Raw genomic sequence first — 22,883 nt, 5'->3', positions numbered from 1 at the left:
ATCCCGGCCTCGGCGGCTGCGTTTCGATGGAGGCGAAACGAAGTGGCGTCCGTGTGCTGTGCGATGTCAGCGCACGTTAAAGATCCCCAGGTGGTCGAAATTACTCCGTAGCCCGGCCCCCCCTTCTCTCTATCCACTTTCACTCCCACCTTTATCCCTTCCCTTACGGCGCGGTTCAGGTGTCCACAGAGCAAGTGTGACAGATACTGCGCCTTTCCCTTCCCATGAACCAACCAACCAACCAACCAACCCTGCATACACTAGAGTTATGGCATGAGCGCTTCATTTTGATTCTCGCGTCATCGGGACAAAATATAATTTTTATTCTCATACTTTCAACATTCCTCTTAATTTACCATATATAATCTGCGCTTGCACACAATTCTCCAGAACAGTAGTTAGTTTCCAATGCAGAAGATGGCAAGGCTAAATGACGAGTAGATTCCACGTGTTTCGTCTCGCTAGGGACAAACAACTCTGGAAGTACACGTCATCTTACCGAGCTGCAATACCAAGTGACATCAATGTCTGTCTACCCACTATGATGGGGAGCGGCTAAAACTCGCCATGAATAATGCCAGTGTTGCCTGGATTTTTGCTGGACAGCCGCCCTGAATCCCTAGCAATCCCTAGGTCGGATTGTCCCTAGTTGAGGGCACGGCGTGCCGGCGGGCCACCGCTCATCGCCCGCCACCCACCCTGCTTGGTTGGGGATGCCGCCGGTGCCGCGGCGGCGGTTTGGTGCCGTGGCTTTTGTTGTAGTAAACGAGACTGTGCCTGTTGCACGGACGGGTGCGATCGAACTGACTGGTGTGCGCGCCATGAACAACCCTGGCACATCTGCTGCGGCTTCGGTACAGAAAGGTTAGTGCCCGGTCTGTGAAAATATTTTAGTTGTGGACAAAGCATGCCAATGAAGGTGCCGCCATGTTCAAATTTTAGCTGCCAGTTTTGCGTGCAATGTTCGTGGTTATATGCTGTCCGCTTACCGTTCTTATTTGTCACATACTGCAGGGATTTGTGCCAAGGTATGCACTTGCAGCACGCGCCAATTTAGCACTGTTGAAGGCGAGCACTGCACTGTCTTATGATGCTGCTAACTGGCGCTTGATGCTTTGTCTTCTATCAACCAGATACTCACGGCACTCGTCAGTGATTAGCTGCTTAGGGCGACGAAGCTCATTTTATGCTTTTTACGTTCTTGGCCCCGATTCTCCATACGCTGTTCGTTTTGATCACATCCGGGTGAAGTACTTGCCTATGATATCGCTCGAGCATCACTAGCTTGAAACTAGTGATACATATTGAGCACCAAAAGCTCTAAACTAGCACTGAACCTTTCACAGCTAAAAGCGGCAGCTATATGGATGATATTCTGCGTACCCTTGATGAAATTTTGCCTAATTTGCGTCGGGTACGACAAAAGGATAAGCTCTGTTGAGACAACAGAAATGATAACGTAAATACCGTTTAGACAACTCCATTGTAGCACGGAGACCACGTAGAGGTGCTTCGAAGTAATGAACTCGCTACTGAACTCCCCTTATGTGTGTGTGATTTTTTTTTTTCCTGTACCTTTAGTTTCTTACACTCCTTACTAGAGCCCTGCACGGGTTGGATTTTCCAGCCCCTTCCCTGGCCCACGTTTGAAGACCATCCCGGATCCATGGTTCCAAGCCCATCGGCAATGATTAATGGCCCGGACCCGGCCTGCGCTTCCACGACAGGGCCTGTGCCAAACCTGCAAAGTAAGTCTGAACAGGCGCCTTAAAAATGTATTGCTTAACTAGCACATAACAATAAATCAAGATGAGAGACAAACCTTGCAAAATATTCTTGGTTGAGAAGGGCACAGTTAAAGCACCGACAGAAGCAAAGGCATGGTGAAGAATATTTTGACAAGACATTTTATGTAAAGCTATCTAGCACAATGTACATTTAAAAGGTGTGGATTATGGGCATTTTAACTATGACTCCTTATAAGCAATTGGCTCTTGGTGCAAGTTCTTTGCTTAATCACCTACAAAAAGACTGCCCCTGGCAACTTTGCCCCAGGAACATTAGTGGGCAAGGGCAGAAAAAACCAAAATTTACATATTCATTGAAGAAATCACAGCCACATTGTCACATCTCTGTGGAGACGAAAAGCGGTAGCGTCTGTTCATTTGCATGTATATGTTATTGGATATGTAAAGATTCCTAAAGCAATAAGCTCTTATCCTACAGCATTTATTGTAGCGTAGAGACATTCTTTGGGGAAGGGGGGCGGGGGGGGGGGGGGGGGGGGAGTCAGAATTTTTATGAACAGATGGCTGCCTGCCGAGCAGTCAATTGAAGGTCCTTGTCCAGGGGCTGTTATAAGGCTTCAAATGTCCAGCCGTTAGCGGTAACACAAAGGTTAGAAGCTACCCTCTTGCTCACTGATTTCTGAGAAATCCTAAGCTGATGGTGTTGAGTACTTCAGTAGGCACGTGCTTATGCAAACGGGCTGTGTCATGCATGACAGGTTACAGCACTTCATAACACCTCCATTGTAGTACAGTTCGCTATCGAGTTTTGAGCCTTTCCTTTTTAACTTTTTTCACTTGTGTCATTGAATGCAGCCCGGCATGTTCGTACTAAATTACTTGGACAAAACACCGAGTGGCACTGATTAAACTCTGTTTACAAATGAGCTTTCTCTCATTCTCTGTCAACATATGTACTAGTAGTGGTTTATTCATAAACCACCGGAATGATTTTAGTGCTGGAATTCCATCTCCAAAAGAAGCCATACACAGCTTTACCCAGCCTGGCCTCGTTCCGCCACTGCAAGCTGCAAGCCCAGGCCTGCATGTCAAGCCCGAGCCAGGTCCAGACCCATAAAAACGGCAATTTTCCAGCCCGGCCCAGGTTTTCGGGCTGCCCGAATTCATGCTCTGCTCCATACACTGTTGAAATTATTTGCCGAGAATAAGTTCTCAGCAGGCAGTACTTTGGTAATCTCTGTTAGGAAGAAATTACATGCCATAATTTTTTTGCCCTGGAAACTTGCTTACACGACTACCTCAAAAATATCACCCAGACGTGTCCCTTGCCTGCAGTCGCTTGCTGTACAAACAGCATTGCAATTTATTTGTTGACACTATGGTGCATGTAGTACGAAACAAAAGGAGGTCATTATTTGCTAGAAGATGATTGTGAAAGTATGAAAAATTTCAGTCACTGCTATTTTCATGGGAAAATGTCGCATGGCCTTGTATAGCCAATTAGGGCCAATTGACGAGAAATTTTTGCTCAAGATTTCTGCCAGCAGAGTAGGCACTGCTGTCATTTCTAATAGCTATTTCGTTGTTCATTCATTTGCAGCGGCACCAACATGTTCTGTTGTCTGTGTTTTGTGCGCCCATATTCTGTTCGTTGCTTTAAAACATTTCTGGGTAAGTGCAGTCGAGACCGCGAGCATAGTGTTGGGTGAATTCACCAGGCGGCATGACAAAAGGAGGCAGTGTGGTGTAGAGGAATCCACTTGCGCCAAAGACAGAGACTGCAACCATGCCAGACAGGTTGCCAAGACATCGAACGAGAAGCCAGACTAGCCTATTGCCGAGAAGCTTACCAAATGCGGAATCAAGCCAAGACTGAAGCGGCAGCTACAAATGCGGCACCGGCCGATGGCTAATGCTTTTGACTTGGTTCAAAGAGAGCTGAACCTCTGCAATATTTAATATTTCATAACAAAGGCTTCAAAGATTTGCCTCAAGTGATTCCAGGTAGCCCTGCATTCACCTTTGTCACGGATACACCTGCAAGAAACAAATAGTGGTGCGTAATTGCTCCAAGCGATGTTCTCTTTGTTTTCCTTTTTAACTTGATACCATACAAAGCACCCTGTGTGGCAGCACCTGCTGACTTGGTCATGTCATGTAGCCTTGTGTTGTCACACAATCTGACGGACAGTCATTGCAGTGCTGCGTCACCTTCCTGCCACTTGCCAGATACATGCCCATAATTTTTCATGGATGCCAGATTTTCTGCAGTATGGGACCCATCACAATATTTTTTGTTGCCAGATTCCAGTAGTGCAGTGTTTCGTGACTTTTTTGTCACTTGTCCGGCAGCAAGACACATTTATTGCCGAGATATTTCGATTTGAAGTTGAAGAGGTCTGTTTTCCTTCCAAGGGATTTAGACTTGGGAAAATGATGCAAACGATGGTGTAGACATAGACTCCGTGATTCTTGATGCATAGCGAGCAGTGCAATCTAGCAGCAGCTGAAATTAAAGCTACAGTTCGCCAAAGCCGTCTATTTGTTTGCACCAGGCATAGATCTTGAGCTTGACTGCAAAGTTTTCGCAGTGAATCTTGACCTTTGCACCCACAGAGCATGCGGTGCTTTTTAGAGTTGAGGTCACTTGACTAACAGGATAGAATGTACGAGTGCCGGCGTGGCGGCAAAGTTTGTAGCTAGCGAAGCTATGGATGCGGCCACAGACATTGCCGAGCTACCATCACGAGTGACGAGTAAAGACTGCTACAGATCCGTCTTTTTTGAATAGCAGCAAGGGGTGAACAATGCATTGTGGCAGAAAGTTAAAAGAAAAAAGGGGTACACAGGGCCTGTTTTGCTCAATTTATTTAGTTTCCTTCACTAATGTATTTCTTAATATGAACCAACTGAGCTCCCTTTCGCTCAATGCTTCCTTGGGTGTCTACACCTTATGTGGTGCACTCTAGAGTCGCTGCCCTGCAGATGGCAAACTGATGTGCCAGTAAGGTCTGTGCATGCACACTGGGAGAGTAGAAAATAGAGAAATAGAAATATTACGAGATAGTTTGGCAAACTCCTATGCTTATCATAGATATGAGACATCGGTGACACTATTAACAGCCAGCAAAAGCATTCAGCACACTTGGGATGCAATTGTTTAGCGGTGAGTGAAAAATGTGTGTAAAAAAATGCAGTTGCACTACACAAGTAATGTAATGCGAGAGGTCTCAGCTGTTCGTGTGGTGCAATGGCTAAGACATTCAGTTAAAACTCCAAAGGACTTAGAATTAAATCCTGTTCGAGGCCGTTTTTTTTTTTCTTCTTTTTTTTGTCGCTTTTTTTTTTTTTTTCTTAAGCACCCATGCAATTTAAATCTTACTTTTTCCAGCCTTTCTTTTCTTTCCCAGCTCCACTCGGGTCTGTGCAGGTTTATTCTGCCCAGTAAGTTGTAACTTAATCCTGTGTGCATTTCATACCAGATTTTTCAATAGAGAAGCGCTTACTGGGGCATGAACTTCATCAGAGGAAAACTCTGCTGCTCCGCACTTGTAAACCAAAGCATGTATATCAAAAATGAAACCATGTGGTGATGCCAAATGCATAGCTGTGACTTCGAAGAACCAAAACATACCACAACGAAACTGACTGCCTGTGGCACTGCCAAGCGCAAATTTATTTTTGGCTTCCAATATTTAGCCTGTCTGTTTGCCATTTTTGAAACAAAAATTAACAATTCAAACATGCAACCATAATACATGTTAGGCAGCCTCCGGGATCCCTTGCATGTCATTGTGCATGCATTTGCGATTTCTGTATTTCTGCAATGCCTGCATTTCTGTTCTCTTTTTTCTACCTTATAAGAGTTTTGTTTTCAGTGAAAGTGGTGTTTTTGTGATTAGGAGCCAGTATACCATCGCTGCAAGCCTACTTTTTCTTTGAGTGTTCCTTTAGCACTACTTGCAGGTCTACTGCAGGTCTTTCGTATTGCACTCTGAACAATTTTTTACCTATGCTTTTCATTAAGATTTTCGAAGCATGATGGGTTGTAGCGAATGGATTTGATTGCACCTGAAAACTTCCAACACAAATTGAGAGCGTGTAATTTCTCTTTTTTTTTTTTTTGCTCACTGCGTGTTCTTTGCGAATGATGAATTTGACCACTTGCTTCACGAGGGAAGGCTCGAGGACGTTGAAGCTACTTCGATTGCCCGTCACTAGGCACAGTTATAGCAGTCTCGTAGCTCACTGGGTGCATGAGGTATTTGAGGTTACTACTCCTTATCGCCATAGACACCAGCAGGCTCAGCATATGTATCTAGGCATGCGGCTTCTTGTTGGTTGACCCCTTATCATTTATACTGCACAGTTTGTTGCATAATGGAAGCACAAGTTGACACAGGAAATGAAACGCCATGCAGTCCTCATCGCACTGGCCGTGCGCCACAGCGACTTGGAAATTGCCAACTTTCTGAATGTTGCGAAGCCTTTCGTTAACAAAGTGCGGACAGAACTGATGTGCTGTGACGGTGACGTGGCATCTGTGGCGAAAAGGAAAAAGCACAGTCAGCGGTCAGACGTCGTCAGAACACCTGATTTTCTTCAGAGGCTGCAAGTCATCGTGAGTGACAACCCAGAGAAGTCAATGTGGGACATTGCAAAGGAGCTCGATGTCGTAGAGTCAGCTGCCAGGCTTGCTGTGCACGAGGACGTGAGGTACCATTTCTGTGTCATGAGGAGGCCGCAATTCTTTCCTGGTAAAGGTCGGGAGAATAGTCTGCTCTGGTCCAAGCGCTTGCTAGGCAAGCTGAAGAGCCTGGAATGCTTTTTTTTTCTTTCAGATGAAAAGAACTTCGATCAAGACCAAAAAGCTAATTGCCATAATGAAAGATGGCTTTACGGAAGCGCTAATGAGGTGCCGACAGCATTGCAGACAAAATTTCTGTTTGTGATGGTGTCAGCAGCCGTCGGCAACAAGGGTGATGTCATGCTGCCACACTGTTTTGCAGAAGGACTCCGCGTTAATGCTGCCGAGTACGCAGAGGTGCTTGCCACCGTTGTGAAGCCCTGGACTGATACTGTTTCGAAAGGAAAATCTTGTGTCTTTCAGCAACATTCGGCTCTCGCCCACACCGCCTGCGTCACCCACGAGTGGCTGGCCAACAACTTCCAATAACCACATCACTCCCAACTTGTGGCCTCCTAGTTGTCCAGATTTGAAATCACTGGCGTCGTTGAGAGAGAAGCCGACAAAAGACCACATAATACAAAAAACTCTTAAGGTCGCCACTGCGAACTCAATGGGCAGTACCTCTAAGAACCACCTGATCCGTGCATGCAGCCATTTCCGAAGCCGAATTGAATTGGTTATTGCTGCAAGTGGCGCATTCATTGAGTAATGTGAAAATAAACAGTAAGAGAAATATCTCCTAAAGTTTGGTGAAAATATATATATATTTGCTGGAGATATTCTCTGCCTGAAGCCAACATTGCATCCTCAAATGCCTCGTGCACCCGGTATATTGCAAGATATGTGGCTCGAAAGTTCAGGCACAAATCAAAATGTAGTACTTATTCTGTATCTAATTTTGAGCAAATTATGTGTGCAAAAAAACAAAACAAAAAAAAAAGAATTCATCTCAAATTTTGACCACCGAGGTCTTCTTTATACGTCTGCAGAGCTTGCAAAGCTCGTAAACACGCTGGAAAATTCGATTTCTTTAAATTATTTATTTCATTTCAATAATTGAGATTAAGACAAGCAACATTCATAATTTTGCGATGTTTTTGAAAAGCCCAGATGTTCCCGAGCCTGGATATTCTGCCCATGACAGAAAAATTACTCTTCGCATAGAGAAGTTCTACGTCCAGATGAGGTTCTGTTTTTATATGAAGTCGCTAAACTAAGAGCAGAGCTCTAAACCAGAGCAGATAATGCACCTGAAGGTGACGAGATGGAAAAAATTATATTCTAGGGCTCTGTTTAATGACCCTGCCCGCGTCTTGTGTATTATTTTCAAATTTAGCAGCTTAATCATTCACGTGCTCGTAGTTCAGTGACATTTTCATATAATTCTGTAGTGTTTCTTATGTTGGTACCATATGCTTGAACTATTTATATCCACTTAAAGGGGTCATGACAGCTAAAATCTGAGCATAAACTGATTATTGCATTTCACTCCATTCACATAAATTATAAATCCTCGAAATTTGAGATTTCAGTGCAGTAGATAGTTTATAATGATTTTTTATTATTAATAGCGAAAGCAGCTTTATGGTTTGGCAACCTTGGGCGCTGACGTTACACGATATCATCCCCATGCTTTCTGCTATTCATGGTGACTGCGGCACTCTTGCATGCATGCCGTGGATTGTGGTCACTAAGAGCCTTTTTCTTTCTTCAGCAAAAATATTTCATTCGCATATTATTTTTACTTTGGCAAGCCTTCACTATAGTGTGCAACCTTAGCGATCCTTGGACTTGTTTTGGGCTTCGTCTAGAGATTGTCGAGAAGGCCAAAATAAATGTGCTCATGCTGTATTATTTAAGCATACAATCTGAAGCACATTATTCTTACGTTTTGAGAGTTAGCTTGTTTAGCAACAAGCACTCCCATATATAAAAAGGCACATGTCCAACGTTTCCTTCCTGGTCTTAAATCGGTAACCAATCAGCAACACAGTTGATATGAATCGAAGTTCGGTTTACATTCGGCTTCTGTTTTGGTGAGCAGTCAAGGTCGACAAGTCTCGTTCTGAATGAGGCCAATTTGGGAAAGCGACCCACCGTTTGCCTTTGCAAGTGTGAACATCGGTCAGTCTGAGCGGTTCCTTAATCGCACACCCTTTGCAATCCTCAGTCGTGAATGGGCCTTTAAACTGCACGCTGGTCACATGTTGGTTACAGTCAGTGTGCAGTAAAACATCTTCAGAACACAGCGGGCCTGTTTGTAAGCAGCACAATTTCTGCTGCCAAGAAGGGTAGAAAGGCCTTTATGACTTATTGGAGATTTAATTGACCACATGCTCTGAAGTTTCTTCAAAAAGCCGATATTTCTGCTATAAAACATTAACATTTCCGCTCCATAGCTGTTTCAGCACGTCTGTCCTGCTTTCTGCTCCATTTAGCTGCTCCAAAAAGCATATTTGCTTGCTCCAAGAGCTGCTCTAAACACCTATTTTGGCCACGCACACATGGTACTGCTTTTCACGAGCCCCTGTCCAAAAGTGCTGGAAGAAGACAATAACGATGCTATTTTGGGGCCTACTTCACGCAAATTCAGCACTCAGACTTCGACTACCTTGAAGGAAAGTCATCCTTGCCACTTAAGAGTGTTCAAACGTGGACTAGCCTCCCTTGCGCTTTATAATGGCGTTCGCACCCTGACCGCCTACTTACTTGTCCCTGTGGGCCTTCTCGATGAAATCCTACAGGCCCCTCATGATGAGCCCACAGCAGGGCGTCTAAACTTTATTTTACTCTGAGTCGCATTCAGGTTAAATAATATTGGCCCATATTGGCCTCGTCTATCTGCTAATGTCACGCACTATGTCAGGAGTTGCTGTGACTGCTAACGCTACCGAACACTGCTAACAAGACTGCAGGATATACAACCAAACCAATCACTTGCGAGGCCATTCCAACAGATCGGCATGGACTTACTAGGTCATTTCCCGACATTGACATCTAGCAACAAGTGGATAATAGTAGCAACTGACTACCTGACTCGCAACGCCGAAGCAAAGGGCCAAAGGCTTCTTCAGACTAATTATCGTTGTAGAAAGCGAGAAGCACATCATATCTGTCGTGTAAAAAACCCACTTCTCGTTGTCCGTGGCATTGTCCTCCTTGCATGCATTAACAGTCAGTCGGCCTGAAAGTTAAGCCGATGTAACTAGTTTCTCGCTTTAATGTCAGCACAGTAGCCTGCCGCGCTGTTGCTGCCGGCTAGAAGCGGAGAAGCAGGTCAACTCCATTCCACCTTGTGTATGGCAGGGAGCCCGAAAATTCCAAAAGCACTGTGGAATCTACACTGCAGAAGTGCGAAAGGCTGAGCGTTGCTGGTGCACACGGTGCATCCGTTTGCTCTCATTATCATTATTAACTAAATGCACCGTTATCATTGCTAATGCCGTCATTGTCATTATCACTAATTGCAGCGTCATTGTCAGCGCTACTATCGTCGCATGTGAGACAACCGCAAGCTTGCCTTGCAGCGCCAGCTGAGCACTTCGCCATAGATGGTCCAGCGAGGTATACAAGTACATCATACTCAAGTGCTCCAACACCAGATGGATGCTTTGAACGCGAAGGTTGGCATAGGAGTACGGAATTCCACAAGCCGGCCTGTTGGAGATATTCCAGCTTGCGTGGAGAGAGCAGATCCATAACCAGGTTTAAGAAGCAGAAATGAAGAGATGGCACAGCGAAGCACGGGCAAAGTCATCCCTGGCGGTGGACTCCAGCACAAAACACACGATCGCTAATGAGAACATCTATGACAACACACGAGACAGCGGACAGCAGCGGGTTACTCTGCGAGGCACGGAGTGGTTTTCTGCGCACAAGTGCTCCGAGTGCGACGCAGCCGATAAAACCATACGGCATGTTGTGATCGAGTGCCCGAAACTGTGGCCCTCCCCCCCTACAACTGCGACATCAGCACTGATGGAGACTCTTTCGACAGCACTTGGTCTGCAGTCGATGTCACCACCCAAAGAGCACACCCTGGGTAGGGCAGTAGAGGTGACAAAGCACCGCCTTGACTGGTGGCGTAAACGAAAAGATTGTTGAAGGACTCCCCCTTTTCCTTCCTCATTTCTTTTTTCTGGACTTTTGACCAATGCACAGCAGTTGGTATAGTTTTTGTTCTTTTTCTACTCCTTTATTTATTGGCCTAATGAAGAACTCTGTGATCCCTCGCTACAAAGAGGAGTGGCCGCATTAGCATCACGCAGACAAGGAGAATTATGATGTGTGTTTTAACTCATCCTCATGATAGACAAGGGCCCGCCGGGGTGGCGCAGTGGTTACGGCGCTCGACTACTGTTCCCAAGAATGCGGGATCGTAACCGGGCTTCGGCGGCCGCTTTTCAATGGAGACGAAAGCAAGGCCGCCTGTGTTCTATGTGATGTCAGTGCACGTTAAAGAACCCCAGGTGGTCGAAATTTCCGGAGTCCTGCACTACGGCATCTATCATAGCCTGAGTCGGTTTGGGATGTTAAACCCCGCAAACCAAACCAAATCACTGTAGACAAGATATATGTGCAGTTCACGATCCCGGGTGTGGCACAGTTGGTTAAAGCTTAGGCTGGCGATGCGAGGGATGCAGGTTCGATTCCCGGTGGATGCAGGATTTTTACCTTTCCGATGACATTAGTTTCGGTTTCAGGTGATGTAATTTGATCGAAAGCTATATTGTGACCGAACGAACGCCGACAGTATGAGCCATTAAAGCGCAGCTGCATCACTTTTCGAGAATTCTGCGACATTCAAGAATTTGACTCTCCATAAGCTGTCGGTAATGCTTGCAAAGTGTTTGTGTGCTATCTTTAAAACTGATGAAGTAATCAACGATTACAATTCGAGCTTCTCCTCACAGCACTGAAGGACTGCGTAGAAGCTCGATGATGACATCACGGACGGTAATATTTTTTCTTTACGTTACCTTCGCCCACATCATGCGGTGCCTTTTTTGATGCCATCAAACAATATTCCTGGGCCTTCAATTTTTGTAGCCTTGTTTTTACTTCTTCCAACCAAGCCATTCTATGCGGGAAACATACTGGTGCCGTCAATGATGTCATTATGTGCCCCCCAAGCGTCGCTGTGTGGTGAGGAGAAGCTCGATAGCTGAAGCGGTTTAAATCGCTATTTGCGCCATTGTTTGAAATGCTAGCGCGAAGATATCTTGCATGCTTAACCTGAAAGCTGTAATCATTTGATTCCTTGAAACTCATCAAAATCTACAACTGGTGCAGTTTCCCTTTAAAGGCTTTCGCCTTAATACAGCACTCGATGTCATGCTGATGCCACATGTAACGGAAAAGGACAGCCTCAGTGTCACTGCCTACCTTCAGCGTGCAGAAGCAGCCCGACTCGCCCAGTTGCGCATAAAAAGCCAGCAAGGCACCAATGCCTAACGTAACCTACAATGACAATGAAAATTACGAGCCAGCAGACCGACTCTAGGTTTGGATGCTGAATCACCATCGTGGATTTAATGAAAACTATAAATTTTACGCTGCTGTTTCCGCAAATCAAGTTCACTCATCTAGATGAAATGGGCTATGGAATTGTCCCCAGATGTTACTGACAGTACCCCAGGGGTGATACATGTCCAGAAATTGTATGTTGTGTGCCTAAAGCCCTATTATAACTGATGGACACTATTTATATTTTGCTTAATGTTTATTTTTGCCTACCTTTCTATTCAATGTAGAGCATTGGGCCGATGCTTCTTTGAGGGGGAAGTCATACCGCTTTTTCACGCTTTACGCCACCTGGACGCAGCTTTTACTCATTTTGTTGTACAATGATGAGATTTACCTCGCCACAACACAACACTGCTTCTACATTGTTCTTGATCATTGTACTTGGCAGGTTAACATGTTTCCTTGTTGCCTTTAAACTGAGCACTGGGCATTCTGTTGTTCGATGACCAGTGCCTTTGTCGTGATTGGCACCTTGTTGCAACGAAATAAACTCTGAAAGTGAATCCAATGTGCAGATAATGCTGTCAAACAGAGTACTGAGTTCTTTTTGGCTGATAGTAAATGATGGAATAAGAACACATGGTTGCAAAGAGCATATGTAGGCTCTTGAAGACGTTACCTGTGCTCCTTCTGCCATTAGCTTGTTAATCGGTGTGATGAACCACTAGTTTAAGAAACACTATCACCAACCAAATTATTTATTAGAACCCAACATTTCGCGACCAACTCGGTCCCTTCCTCAGGGGCGACAAGTTCGAGGCCCGCAGTAGCAGGCAGCGGCCTATGCTTAGCCGATCTGAAGAAGAATGGCTATACACGCGCCTTTATTCCAATGTGCTTTCCGCCGTCGAGCTTGCAGGACAAGAGGGTCGGTCAACACGGAAACGACGAAGCGCCCTCGCATTGTGCTCCCATACGTGGCGGGCACCAGTGAGGCGCTTGCACGCATCCTGCGCAAACACGTCTGTGTGTCGCACAAACCTACTTCAACAGTCTGCCGTTTTCTGCCGCTACCAAAAGACCGTATTCCTAGAGAAAAATAACCAGGCGTTATTTATAAAATCTCGTGCTCAGAGTGCTCTGCCTCTTATATCGGCGAAACAAAAAATCTGTCTGCGCATATTGCAGCACAAAAATGACGCCCGGCAATTGAACTCGAAAAGCAACCCCCCTCGCCGAGCACTGCGAATGCGCCGACCACAAAATCGCCTTTGGCGAGGTGAACATACTTGATGTGGTGGAGACCAACCCTTTCAAAAGACGTCACGTCTTTTTTCGGTTCATCCGGCTGACGGCTGCAGCAGTGAACAGGAATCTGGGGACGCTACCCTGGCTCTGCTACACAATTGGACTTCGCCACGTGTGCCTGCTACTGCGGGCCTCAAACTTTAGTCGCCCCTGAGGAAGGGATCGAGTTGGACCCGAAACGTCGGGTTCTAATAAAAAATTTGGTTGGTGATGGTGTTTCTTAAACTTTTGTTTCAAGTACCCAACCAGGCGGAGTTACACCGAAGATGTTCTCGTTCAAGTCAATGAACCAATAGGAAAAGCTTTAGGCCTTTCCAGTGACAGGCATCGTAAAGAACCAATGAGTGCGGAGGACAAGTCTATTTGCCATGTTTGAGCCTAGTCAGAGCCTCTATGAAGGCACACAAAGGACAACTTGATAACTCATTTTGGATATGTTGACATTCATCCAGCAGTAGTTATGGCTGACTGCATGGCAGTGTAGCCTAGCCTCTGAAATCTGCTTCCAAAAATTGATGTCAACATACGCAGTTTACTTGTGCAATCCGTTGGTGTTGGCAATACCTGTACTTTTTTTTTTATTTTGTATTTTCCAGTCTACAAGAGTTCTGTTTCTTGCTGTCTTTTTTTGAGACTCACTTTTGACAACTTGGAAAATCTTTCTTTTTGCAGAGTTCAAAGACTGGAAGGACCATATGGAAATCTGTGAAGTGGCTCATTTTGTTAGTGGCAGGAATGGCTCATCTGCATACCATGCAGGTTTTTGCAAATGCACATCTGTTTGTTAGCCGACTGAAAAATAAGAGGGCTAAGGAACCTGTTCCACATCATGTTCAAAATAGGCTGTGCTTATATGCCTAAGCTGCTTCTGACATTGCCATGGTGCTTTTGATTTTGTATACAAATGCTATCTGAATAAAAGGTGCCTACGTATCTTGTATGTTTAATGAACTCAAGCATGTGATGGCTCACATGCATCACATTGTTAATGATGGTCCCCAAGATACACAGCATTTAATTGATGCTAATTATATGGAGTTAGCTGCACGTTAACCCGGTAACCGCCAAATTAACTCCCGAAAAACATACTAACATCGGCAGGTTTAGTTGTAATGTTTTTCATACCATTCTAATTCTAAAAAGTTTCCTTCATTAGTAAAGCATGCTGTCACTTCGCCATCTTCGTTTTGTTTTTTTTTTTACCAGTGTACGCACATCGCAAACGTGGTCAGAGTAACTGTCAGGTACAAATTCTAGATTGTCAGCGAAGCTGCTGTCTGAACTACTTTACGAAAGAGCTCTTTTTTGTTGAGGCATCACCGCCACCGGCACTCTTTGTGTGGCACTATCATAAAATGACTTTTGTCATGCCAAAAATGTGTGCTAAAGACTGAAATGCGCATTTTTTTTCCATGGATAACTATTGCTCTGTAGAGTTGAAAATGCAATCAATGTATTTACCAAATCTATTCCTTTTTCATTGGCAGTGCAAGCAATGTAAGAGCAGGTTGGACAAGTGCCACTTGTCACTGGCAATACTGGCACAATTGCCAATGACAAATGAAGCTCTGAGATAAAGGACTAAGCCAGCATATGGTTTTGTTGATGCGGAAAGTTATGTGTAGTTAGTCAAGTTTGTACACAGTCGTCTGAAAGATTCTCAACATTTTTACAATGATTATTGCAGACCTGCAATGAGACACTAGAATGTTCACTTTTACATAGAAAAGTGATGCTGCTTCAATAGAGGCAATATGCGAAAATGCCCGTATGATATGCAGCAGTATTAGTAGTGCACAATAAAGGTTCCCAAGAGGCTAAAATTGTGGCCCTCCTACAGCCTGGAAATAAAACCCCATATACTTTGCTGATATGCACAGAAATACTGCCTTTTGATAACTAGACATACGCTGCACCTACCTCCACCATCTGTGCTTGCCTTGGATTGCAATGCCTTATGTAACGTGCACAAAGGGATTGTACATTATTTTGCAATTAATTTCGCATATACATTTTGGTGAACTGTCTGCAGCCACAGGGCCTGCTTTTGAGCTGCATAGATTTTCTCCTTATGGAAGTTTACAGTTGACAAGTGTTCTGTTCGGTTTATGGGGTTTAATGTCTATAGGCTATGAGGGATGCTGTAGCGGACAGCTCCAGAAAATTCTGACCACCTGGGTGTTTTATGTGCACTGACATCGCAAAGTACAAAGCCGCCTTGCATTTCGCCTCCATCAGCTGCCACCGCAGCTGAGAGTAAACCTGTATCCTTGGGATCGGCAATCAAGCTCTCTTATCACTGAGCCACCACAGCAGGGTACAAGTGAACATGGCTGAAAACAGATCTACGGCATGAAAAGTTTTCCCAGCTGGTGTACCTGTAGGCAGGTGCAGAAACATTTTTCAGGTGCAGAAACATTTTCTAGAAGATTTTGCCTGGCAAACAAGCAACATTTGTGCACAACCTGCGCTGTGTGCAAGGAGGCTGCAGTGACAAAGCCTCAAGCTTACTCAAGCTGTTGCTTCAAGCTTACTCAAGCTGTTGGGCTGTTCCTAATTCGTTAGCATTGTGCAAATTATTGCAGTGCAAGCTTGCCAGCAGGCTAATGTGCATCATTTTAACCCGCAACCAAGCTTGAACAAAACTAGCCAGGGTTCTTCAATAAATTTGCATTTCGGAAACACCCTGGAGCCTGAAAGTTGCAAGGAATGGCGATTTGTAAATGGCTTTTTTCAGCTGCACAGTGCCTTCAATAAGCTCAAGCTTATGACACTATTTGGCAGTAAAGTCTTCTACTGGCCTGATTGGTGCACTACCCACAAAAAAGCATTGGCACTCGTGCTGAGCAGGTCTAGAACAGCAGATGTTAAATGGTTCACAGGGCAGAGCACAAGCTGCTTTATTCTAGGTGTAGGAAATTACCAACATTACAAAATAGAGAGAGGGTACGTACACAGGACAGGAAAGGAAATGGCTGACTAAATATTCTCAGCCTGTGGAGTCATCTGTCTGTTGGGTCAAACGCTATGCAACCACTAGATAATTCCATTCTTAAAAGCTTGGGCTCGCCTCATTGGCATTAATATTTTTCTATTTTGCTGCATTAAATAGCCGTATTGCTGACACAAGCTGCAAGTCTGCGAAGTGTTCACTAGACAAACTGCTTTCAAGCAATGTAAACCGTGAACGCCACTACTACCGTTCCACTAGCACAAGCAGCAAGCATCGGTGCCGGAGAGCTTCTAGCAAAGAACACTCAGAAGCATAAAAGTCGCACAAAAAAGTGCCTAGGTAGTAGTTAAACCGCTTGCGTTTTTCATTCCATAAGGTAAATGAAAATGCGGTGCCGTTTCGAATGTCATCAACAGAGCGAGGGGTGCAGACAAGAGTAGTAGCCAAAGGAGAAATCTTGCCTACCGTGGTGGCATTCTATGCCATCAAGAGCAGTTCCCTCGAATACCGCGCGATGGGCCCTACGTAGCCACAGTGCTCATCAATGTGCTGGGCGAGGAAAAAAGGTTAATAAATTATATTAAAAGCGATGGAATTCGGGCAAAAACAGCGGTAAGAGTTTGGACAGCCCTACATTCTTTGTCCTGATTCAACCTCCTTAGTCCCGGCGTCACCCATTCCTTGGCACTTAGGTGCACACTTCTGAACCTAAGCACAAAGATGTAACTTTCATAAAGCACAAAACAACCGGCGCAACAAAACGCAACACATCGTATAGCGGGAACAATCGCGCCGTCGCGAGGACGTGCGGCGGCCCTTTGACGTCTTATGTCCTTACCTGCAAGAAAAAGCAGCACCTTGGATGCGGGACGTGTTATTTATTAGCGAGGACCGTGAAACTTTGCTATGGGTAAACATTCAGGACGAGAAATCTTCAAAAAAAGACGGTCACTTATGCATCTCAGCGCAAAACATGGAGGCAGCCATCTTGAATGTTTTATTTTTTTTTTTCTCTTTTTGGTGTACATACACAACAGATGGCGCGAGACGCTACAAAAACGATAATGATGATAATGGCCGCGAATTTTGAAAATTTAATTTGCGCAGAAGGGTGGCGTTTTTCGTTTAAATCAGGCGCAAAGTCGACGAGTTTATAGGCAGACGCCAGGCATGAAAGGGAGATTCAGTTTGGCTACGAAAAAAAATTTACGCCATACATAGCATAAAAACAAATCCCACTAATAGTCATTTTCGACTTCAATTACACTCGGAGACAACTTATGGCAGTGTGGCCAAGGCTAGGCAGAAAAGGTAGGATAGGCCACTGTTCCCTAGCCTTGGAAAATGAGCCAACTCACCCCTAGTGACCTTACACATTCTCTTAAATTTATCCCTTAGTGGCCTGTCCTCTTTCCTTTCCTGTCTGGCCTTAGCCACAGTGAGAAAAAAAAAATTGGGGGGGGGGGGGGGGGGGGGGGGGGGTATCCCTCAGTATATACATAAAATATGCTGACAATGAAACTGATCGGGCAGCGCCTAGCTTGTCCGTGCGACCCTCCATAGCAGTTGCAGATCCTGTATTGCCCGAGAACTTGTATTCAGTCCAAAAAGCAAGGAAAGGCACAAGCTTTCTAAACTGGTTTATTTTATTTCATACATACTGCTAGCCTCTTTTTGGAGGCTGTTGCAGGTTTGGGGCATAATATAGAAACAGCAAATGACAGGAATACTGGCAATCCACACTTGTCTAATTTATATATAATTCTATATGGCAGTGTGGAACAAGAAATGGAAAAGAAGGATATGATACAATACAATCACGCTGAAGACATGTTTCACTATATTTGTAGAGGTCAGGCTACACATATATAGGGTACTCAAGGAACAATTGCCAGCCGTGAACTGAACCCATCTAGTGATGAGCAATTAACCACTTCATCGGCTAAGCCATTCCATTCACGGACCGCCAGGGGAAAGAAGGAGAACATGAACATATCACCAGTGTGCTCGATACTCGACTAAATGCTTGAAATGACGCATTCTTTCGTTTCTATGTGCTGACAGTTTAATAAATTTGGGAGCTGTATGCAATCAAGAACATCCACACTGTGCGTGCTGCATAGCAAAAAGCCTTCAGATACTTGCCGTTGAATCAAACTATAATTGGAGTCTCTATAAAAGTCTTGAACATGAACTGCAGTACTTTATGTTGCTTTTCACCTCATCTTGGTTTGCAACTTCAGGTTTAGGTTCATTGCACAGGCAAGTTCTGAGTGTAACTATAGGCAGGGGTGTTGGAAGAGGAGGAAAGGCAGGGAGGTTAACCGAAGAAGAAACCGGTTTGCTACTCTGCACTGGGGGAAGGGGGTAAGTGGATATAAAAGTGATGTGTAAAAGAAAGTTACAGAAATATGAAGTCAGCACTGTCACATCACAGCCATATCACGTCGCATCACAGCAAAATCACAGTCTACCGATCAGGCCCGTGGTTTTCATGAAGCAGAGCAGTGCCTGGGAGGTCTTCACCGCAGACGATCGCCGTAGCCAATGGCATATATTCTTGATTTCTGTCAGCGGGTGTCCATATAGACACTCTAGTGCAGGGCAGAGAAACTGTCTTTCCGCATTGTATGTGGTCCACTCGCAAAGAATGTGGCCTATAGTCTCGTCAGACCCACAAGTTGCACATGCAGGGCTATTAGCCATACCTATCACAAACGAGAGCAAAGTAGAGTTCTGGGCTAGTTGGTAATACATGATAAGTGGGAGGCTTAGCGCGGAACAGACAAGGACAGGAGAGGCACACAGGACGAGCGCTAACTTACAACTGAAAATTGGAAGGGAAAAAGTACGAACTCGAGGAAACAATATGTGCGCATGCTCTATAAAGCCCTGAATTTGCATGACTGGGAAGATAATTCAAGATAATCTAGGGCCACCCAAAGGCAGATAAAACAGAATAGAGACGAAATACCGGAAGCATACAAAAACTTACACAGCATTTAAAAACGATGCTTCCTTTTTCAACAGAACAACCGACGTTTCACTTACGCACTTATCGGTTCCTAGTCTATGGATGAATGAATTGTTTCCTCGAGTTCGTACTTTTTCCCTTCCAATTTTCAGTTGTAAGTTAGCGCTCGTCCTGTGTGCCTCTCCTGTCCTTGTCTGTTGCACGCTAAGCCTCCCACTTATCATTATCACTATCACAAACGAATGAGAATTTGTGAATGCTACACAAACCCACAGGCAGCACAGCAAAGTTGCTTCACGTCGGGGTAGGCCGTGTAGAATCCGGAGCTTCAGGTCAGGAGCAGGGGTGCCGAGAGGCCTGTTCTGCTTATGATATAATGACAGCACCACATTTAAGCTGCAGTGAATATGGTTTGTTAAGAATGTTGCAATAAGCGGGTACCGCACGGTTGCTGATTTATCTATACATGGGAGAGCGTCCCCCTTATATGATACAGGGAAAGAAATAACCACATAGCGATCAAAAGGATGGAGGAAGGAAAGATTGATGACAGCATGCTTTCTTGCCACTGAAAAACTGGAATAAAAGAAATCAGGCTAGTGCCAAGAGACGGTTGGTTGGTAACTGGTTTATGGGGTTTAATGCCCCAAGCATCTCGAGTCGTATGACATCAAGAGAAGTGGTTATGGAAAAACCAAGCACATATAACAGTAGGACAAAAAAAAAAAAAAAGACATAACAGAACTTGCCTAGACATAACAGATAAACAAATAAACAGACAAGTGTAGCAGTATAACACCAAAGCATTGTGCCTTACAACATATTTACAAATTTGCTTCCATGTGCATGCAGAACTTGTTATAGCCTTTTCAAGGTCATGGAATCAAGCATGTTGCATGCAAGGGCAAAAGTGGCTGTAAGCGTGGGAAGAAGGTGACACAAGCCGCTGACAAGGAGAAAGCTTTGAAACAGTTCACAGGAATAGGGAACGTAAGGCACAATGAGCAGGTACAGGTCTGGACAGTATCAAGGAAGTGACAGTGGCTGCGCACGATTGCGTCGCATGAATGTGAAATGTGTAGCCTCTCAAATGACGTCAATGTATCCATATTCATTTGCATTTTAGCGTGCAGTTGCTGTTTGTTTGCTTTTCTTTTTTTAGCGAAGTGGGGGCTTGACTATGGCAGGCCTGAATTGTTTGAGATCAAGTTAAATATTTATTTAAAGCTTTCCTGAGGCCTAAAACTCCATTTGTGTTGTATCTGTGGAAATACGATTTCCCATCATCATTCTGTTGTTCTGTATACTGATGTCCATTTAAAGCAAGAATAACATCAGGAGAATGTGGCTGCTAATATTTAATTTCGCAACAGATGCTTAAGCTAGGGCAGCGCAAAATGCTGAAGCCAGTCTAGTGCTCAATAATACTGGGTGAGGTTAGAGCACTGAAGGATACTGGTTTATATGTACGGCACTCACACGCCATGCACGACTATCCTACGAGGGTGTGAAGGAGCAAGCAGTCGGAGGTTGCAAGCCCAAGCCATGGATGACAACAAGGACCAGTGAGCGGATGTCTATACCATGAGGTAATGCTAATTTAAGCATCTAGATCATCATCATCATCCTCAGCCTGACTATACCCACTGCAGGGCGAAGGCCTCTCCCATATTCCTCCAATTAACCCGGTCCTGTGCGAGCTGCATCCACTTGACCCCTGCAAACTTCTTAGTCTCATCCACCCACCTAATTTTCTGCCGCCCCCTGCTACGCTTTCCTCCCCTTGGAATCCAGTTTGTTGCCCTAAGCGACCATCACTTATCCTTTCCTCGCGCTACATGTCTTGCCCATGCCCATTTCTTCTTCTTGATTTCCATTAGAATGTCAGTGACTTGAGTTACTTCTCTGACCCACTCTGCACGCTTCCTATCTCTTAACGTTATCTCTACCATTTTTCTTTCCATAGCCCTCTGCGTTGTCCTCAACTTTAGTAGAACCCTCTTTGTTAGCTTCCACGTTTCAGTCCCATAGGTAAGTACAGGTAAGATGCAACTGTTGTATGCTTTCCTCTTGAGCGATACCGATAAACTGCTAGTCATAATCTGGGAGTACTTGCCAAATGTGCTCCATCCCAGTCTTATTCTCCTTGTTATTTCCCTTTCATGGTCCGGATCTGCTGTTACTACCTGTCCTAAATAGATATATATTCGCTTACTACTTCCAGTGCTTCGCTACTTAACGTAAACTGTTTTTCCTTCCCTAGGCTATTAAACATTACCCTAGTCTTTTGCATATTGATTTTCAAGCCTACTTTTTTACTTTTCCTGTCTAGGTCATTATTTGCAATTCATCCCCTGAGTTACTTAGCAAGGCAATGTCATCAGCAAATCGCAGATTACTGAGGTATTCTCCATCTACTCTTATCCCTAACTGCTCTCATTCTAGATGTCTTCTTTCTTAGATTCTAGCATCTAGATGTCGCTACATAAATTGTTCGTGGTTTTTTGTGCACCTATTTCTGCTTACAGCTTTTTCTTTGCTTGTAATGTAAATTATTTGTGTTTATTTGATGAATCCCCCCCCTATGTAATGCCCGCAAAGGCCCTTAGGGTATTTGAAATAAATAAATAAATAAAAAACAATATATGGGTGTGTAGTGCTAACAGTAAGTGCTGGAGTAGCTCGGTGCAGTAAGCAGCCAACAAGTGTGGCAGTTACGAGACGAGACGTAGTGTTGGGTTGAGTGCTGGGGTATTGTAGCGTATAAGTGTGTATTGCAACCCAGATTCAATTTCAGTTTGGTGGAATGACTATACAGGTAATTCATTGGGTATAGGGTGTGGCATGTCCAGACAATACCAACGACAATGGCAACAATGTGGCCTCACAGATTGACACTCATATGTTTTAATTGTAGCTATAAATGTTTTTCAGTCACTTAACAAATTGCTATCCATAGCAGAAACAATACTCATGCACTGAAAAATAAAATGAAAATACTGAATATAATGCACATATATATACCTTGGTACATGTACTGTACATGTAGGGAGCCAAGGATGCGTAAGTTGTCCAGAATAAACGAGCGGCTGCGTCTCCAAGACTGCTGACAGTAAAAACAAAAAATGGCATATACACATGTAAACACTGAAATGAAGTGAGTGCTTTACCAAGCAGCATTGCATATGAGATATCAGCCAAAGTTTATAGTTTACTAACACGTATACAGTAACAAGGCAGCTGCAAGTGACCTGAAGGAAGTTAAGCAAGCTACCTTCCTGGCCGCATTTTGGCAGCTCGCTGCATTCGTTACTCTGGGCCTCAAGCGAACTACTGTATATTGTGTCATAGTGTATACATATATATTTTTTATTTTTACCTACCCTGCCCTTTCTCCCTCTCGTTCACCTCTTTGATTTCCTCTACCCCTTCCTCACTATCCCTTCAATTCCACCGCCCCTGTTCAGGTGCTTCAGATATCAGATACCGGGGCTGGCAAACATCTTTTCTTTCCTTTTGTATATGTAATAAAATAACCACTAAAACAACAAATGCTGGTAATGCTAATCATCTTAAATTAGAATCAGATAAGCAGATAAGCAGCAAGCTGACACAGTATAGTGCCTACGTTGTCGTGTTGCGCTGTCGCAAGCTCCTGATAGAAAAAAAAAAAAATGTATTTGCGCAAAGCTTTGTTGGAAACAATTTAATTCCTTCCAAAGTCATTTTTGCTATACTGTTTAT

The 22,883-nt window shown here is 44.4% G+C and overlaps 1 protein-coding gene across 3 annotated transcripts; it reads left to right on the top strand.

Moving 5' to 3' along the window:
• Positions 1–689: 689 nt before the first annotated feature.
• On the top strand, positions 690–14,145 carry LOC146208223 (uncharacterized). Of its 3 annotated transcripts, none has more exons than XM_084592024.1 (3): positions 690–864; positions 1,602–1,748; positions 13,885–14,145. In XM_084592024.1, exons 1-3 carry the CDS (start codon positions 714–716, stop codon positions 13,998–14,000), a joined length of 414 nt encoding a protein of 137 aa, XP_084448150.1. In that variant the 5' UTR covers positions 690–713; the 3' UTR covers positions 14,001–14,145. The 3 variants fall into 3 exon arrangements, 1 of the variants encoding a protein (XP_084448150.1); XR_014704665.1 differs by having other exon boundaries at positions 692–864; positions 1,582–1,748; XR_014704666.1 differs by having other exon boundaries at positions 693–864; positions 1,628–1,748.
• Positions 14,146–22,883: the final 8,738 nt, after the last annotated feature.

The sequence above is a fragment of the Amblyomma maculatum genome, chromosome 1 (assembly GCF_055883805.1).
Source record: "Amblyomma maculatum isolate TAMU_Amacu chromosome 1, ASM5588380v1, whole genome shotgun sequence".
In the NCBI taxonomy this organism is placed as follows: Eukaryota; Metazoa; Arthropoda; class Arachnida; order Ixodida; family Ixodidae; genus Amblyomma; species Amblyomma maculatum.
Note: the sequence above shows the minus strand (reverse complement) of the source record. Positions and strands in the feature narration are given on the sequence as shown.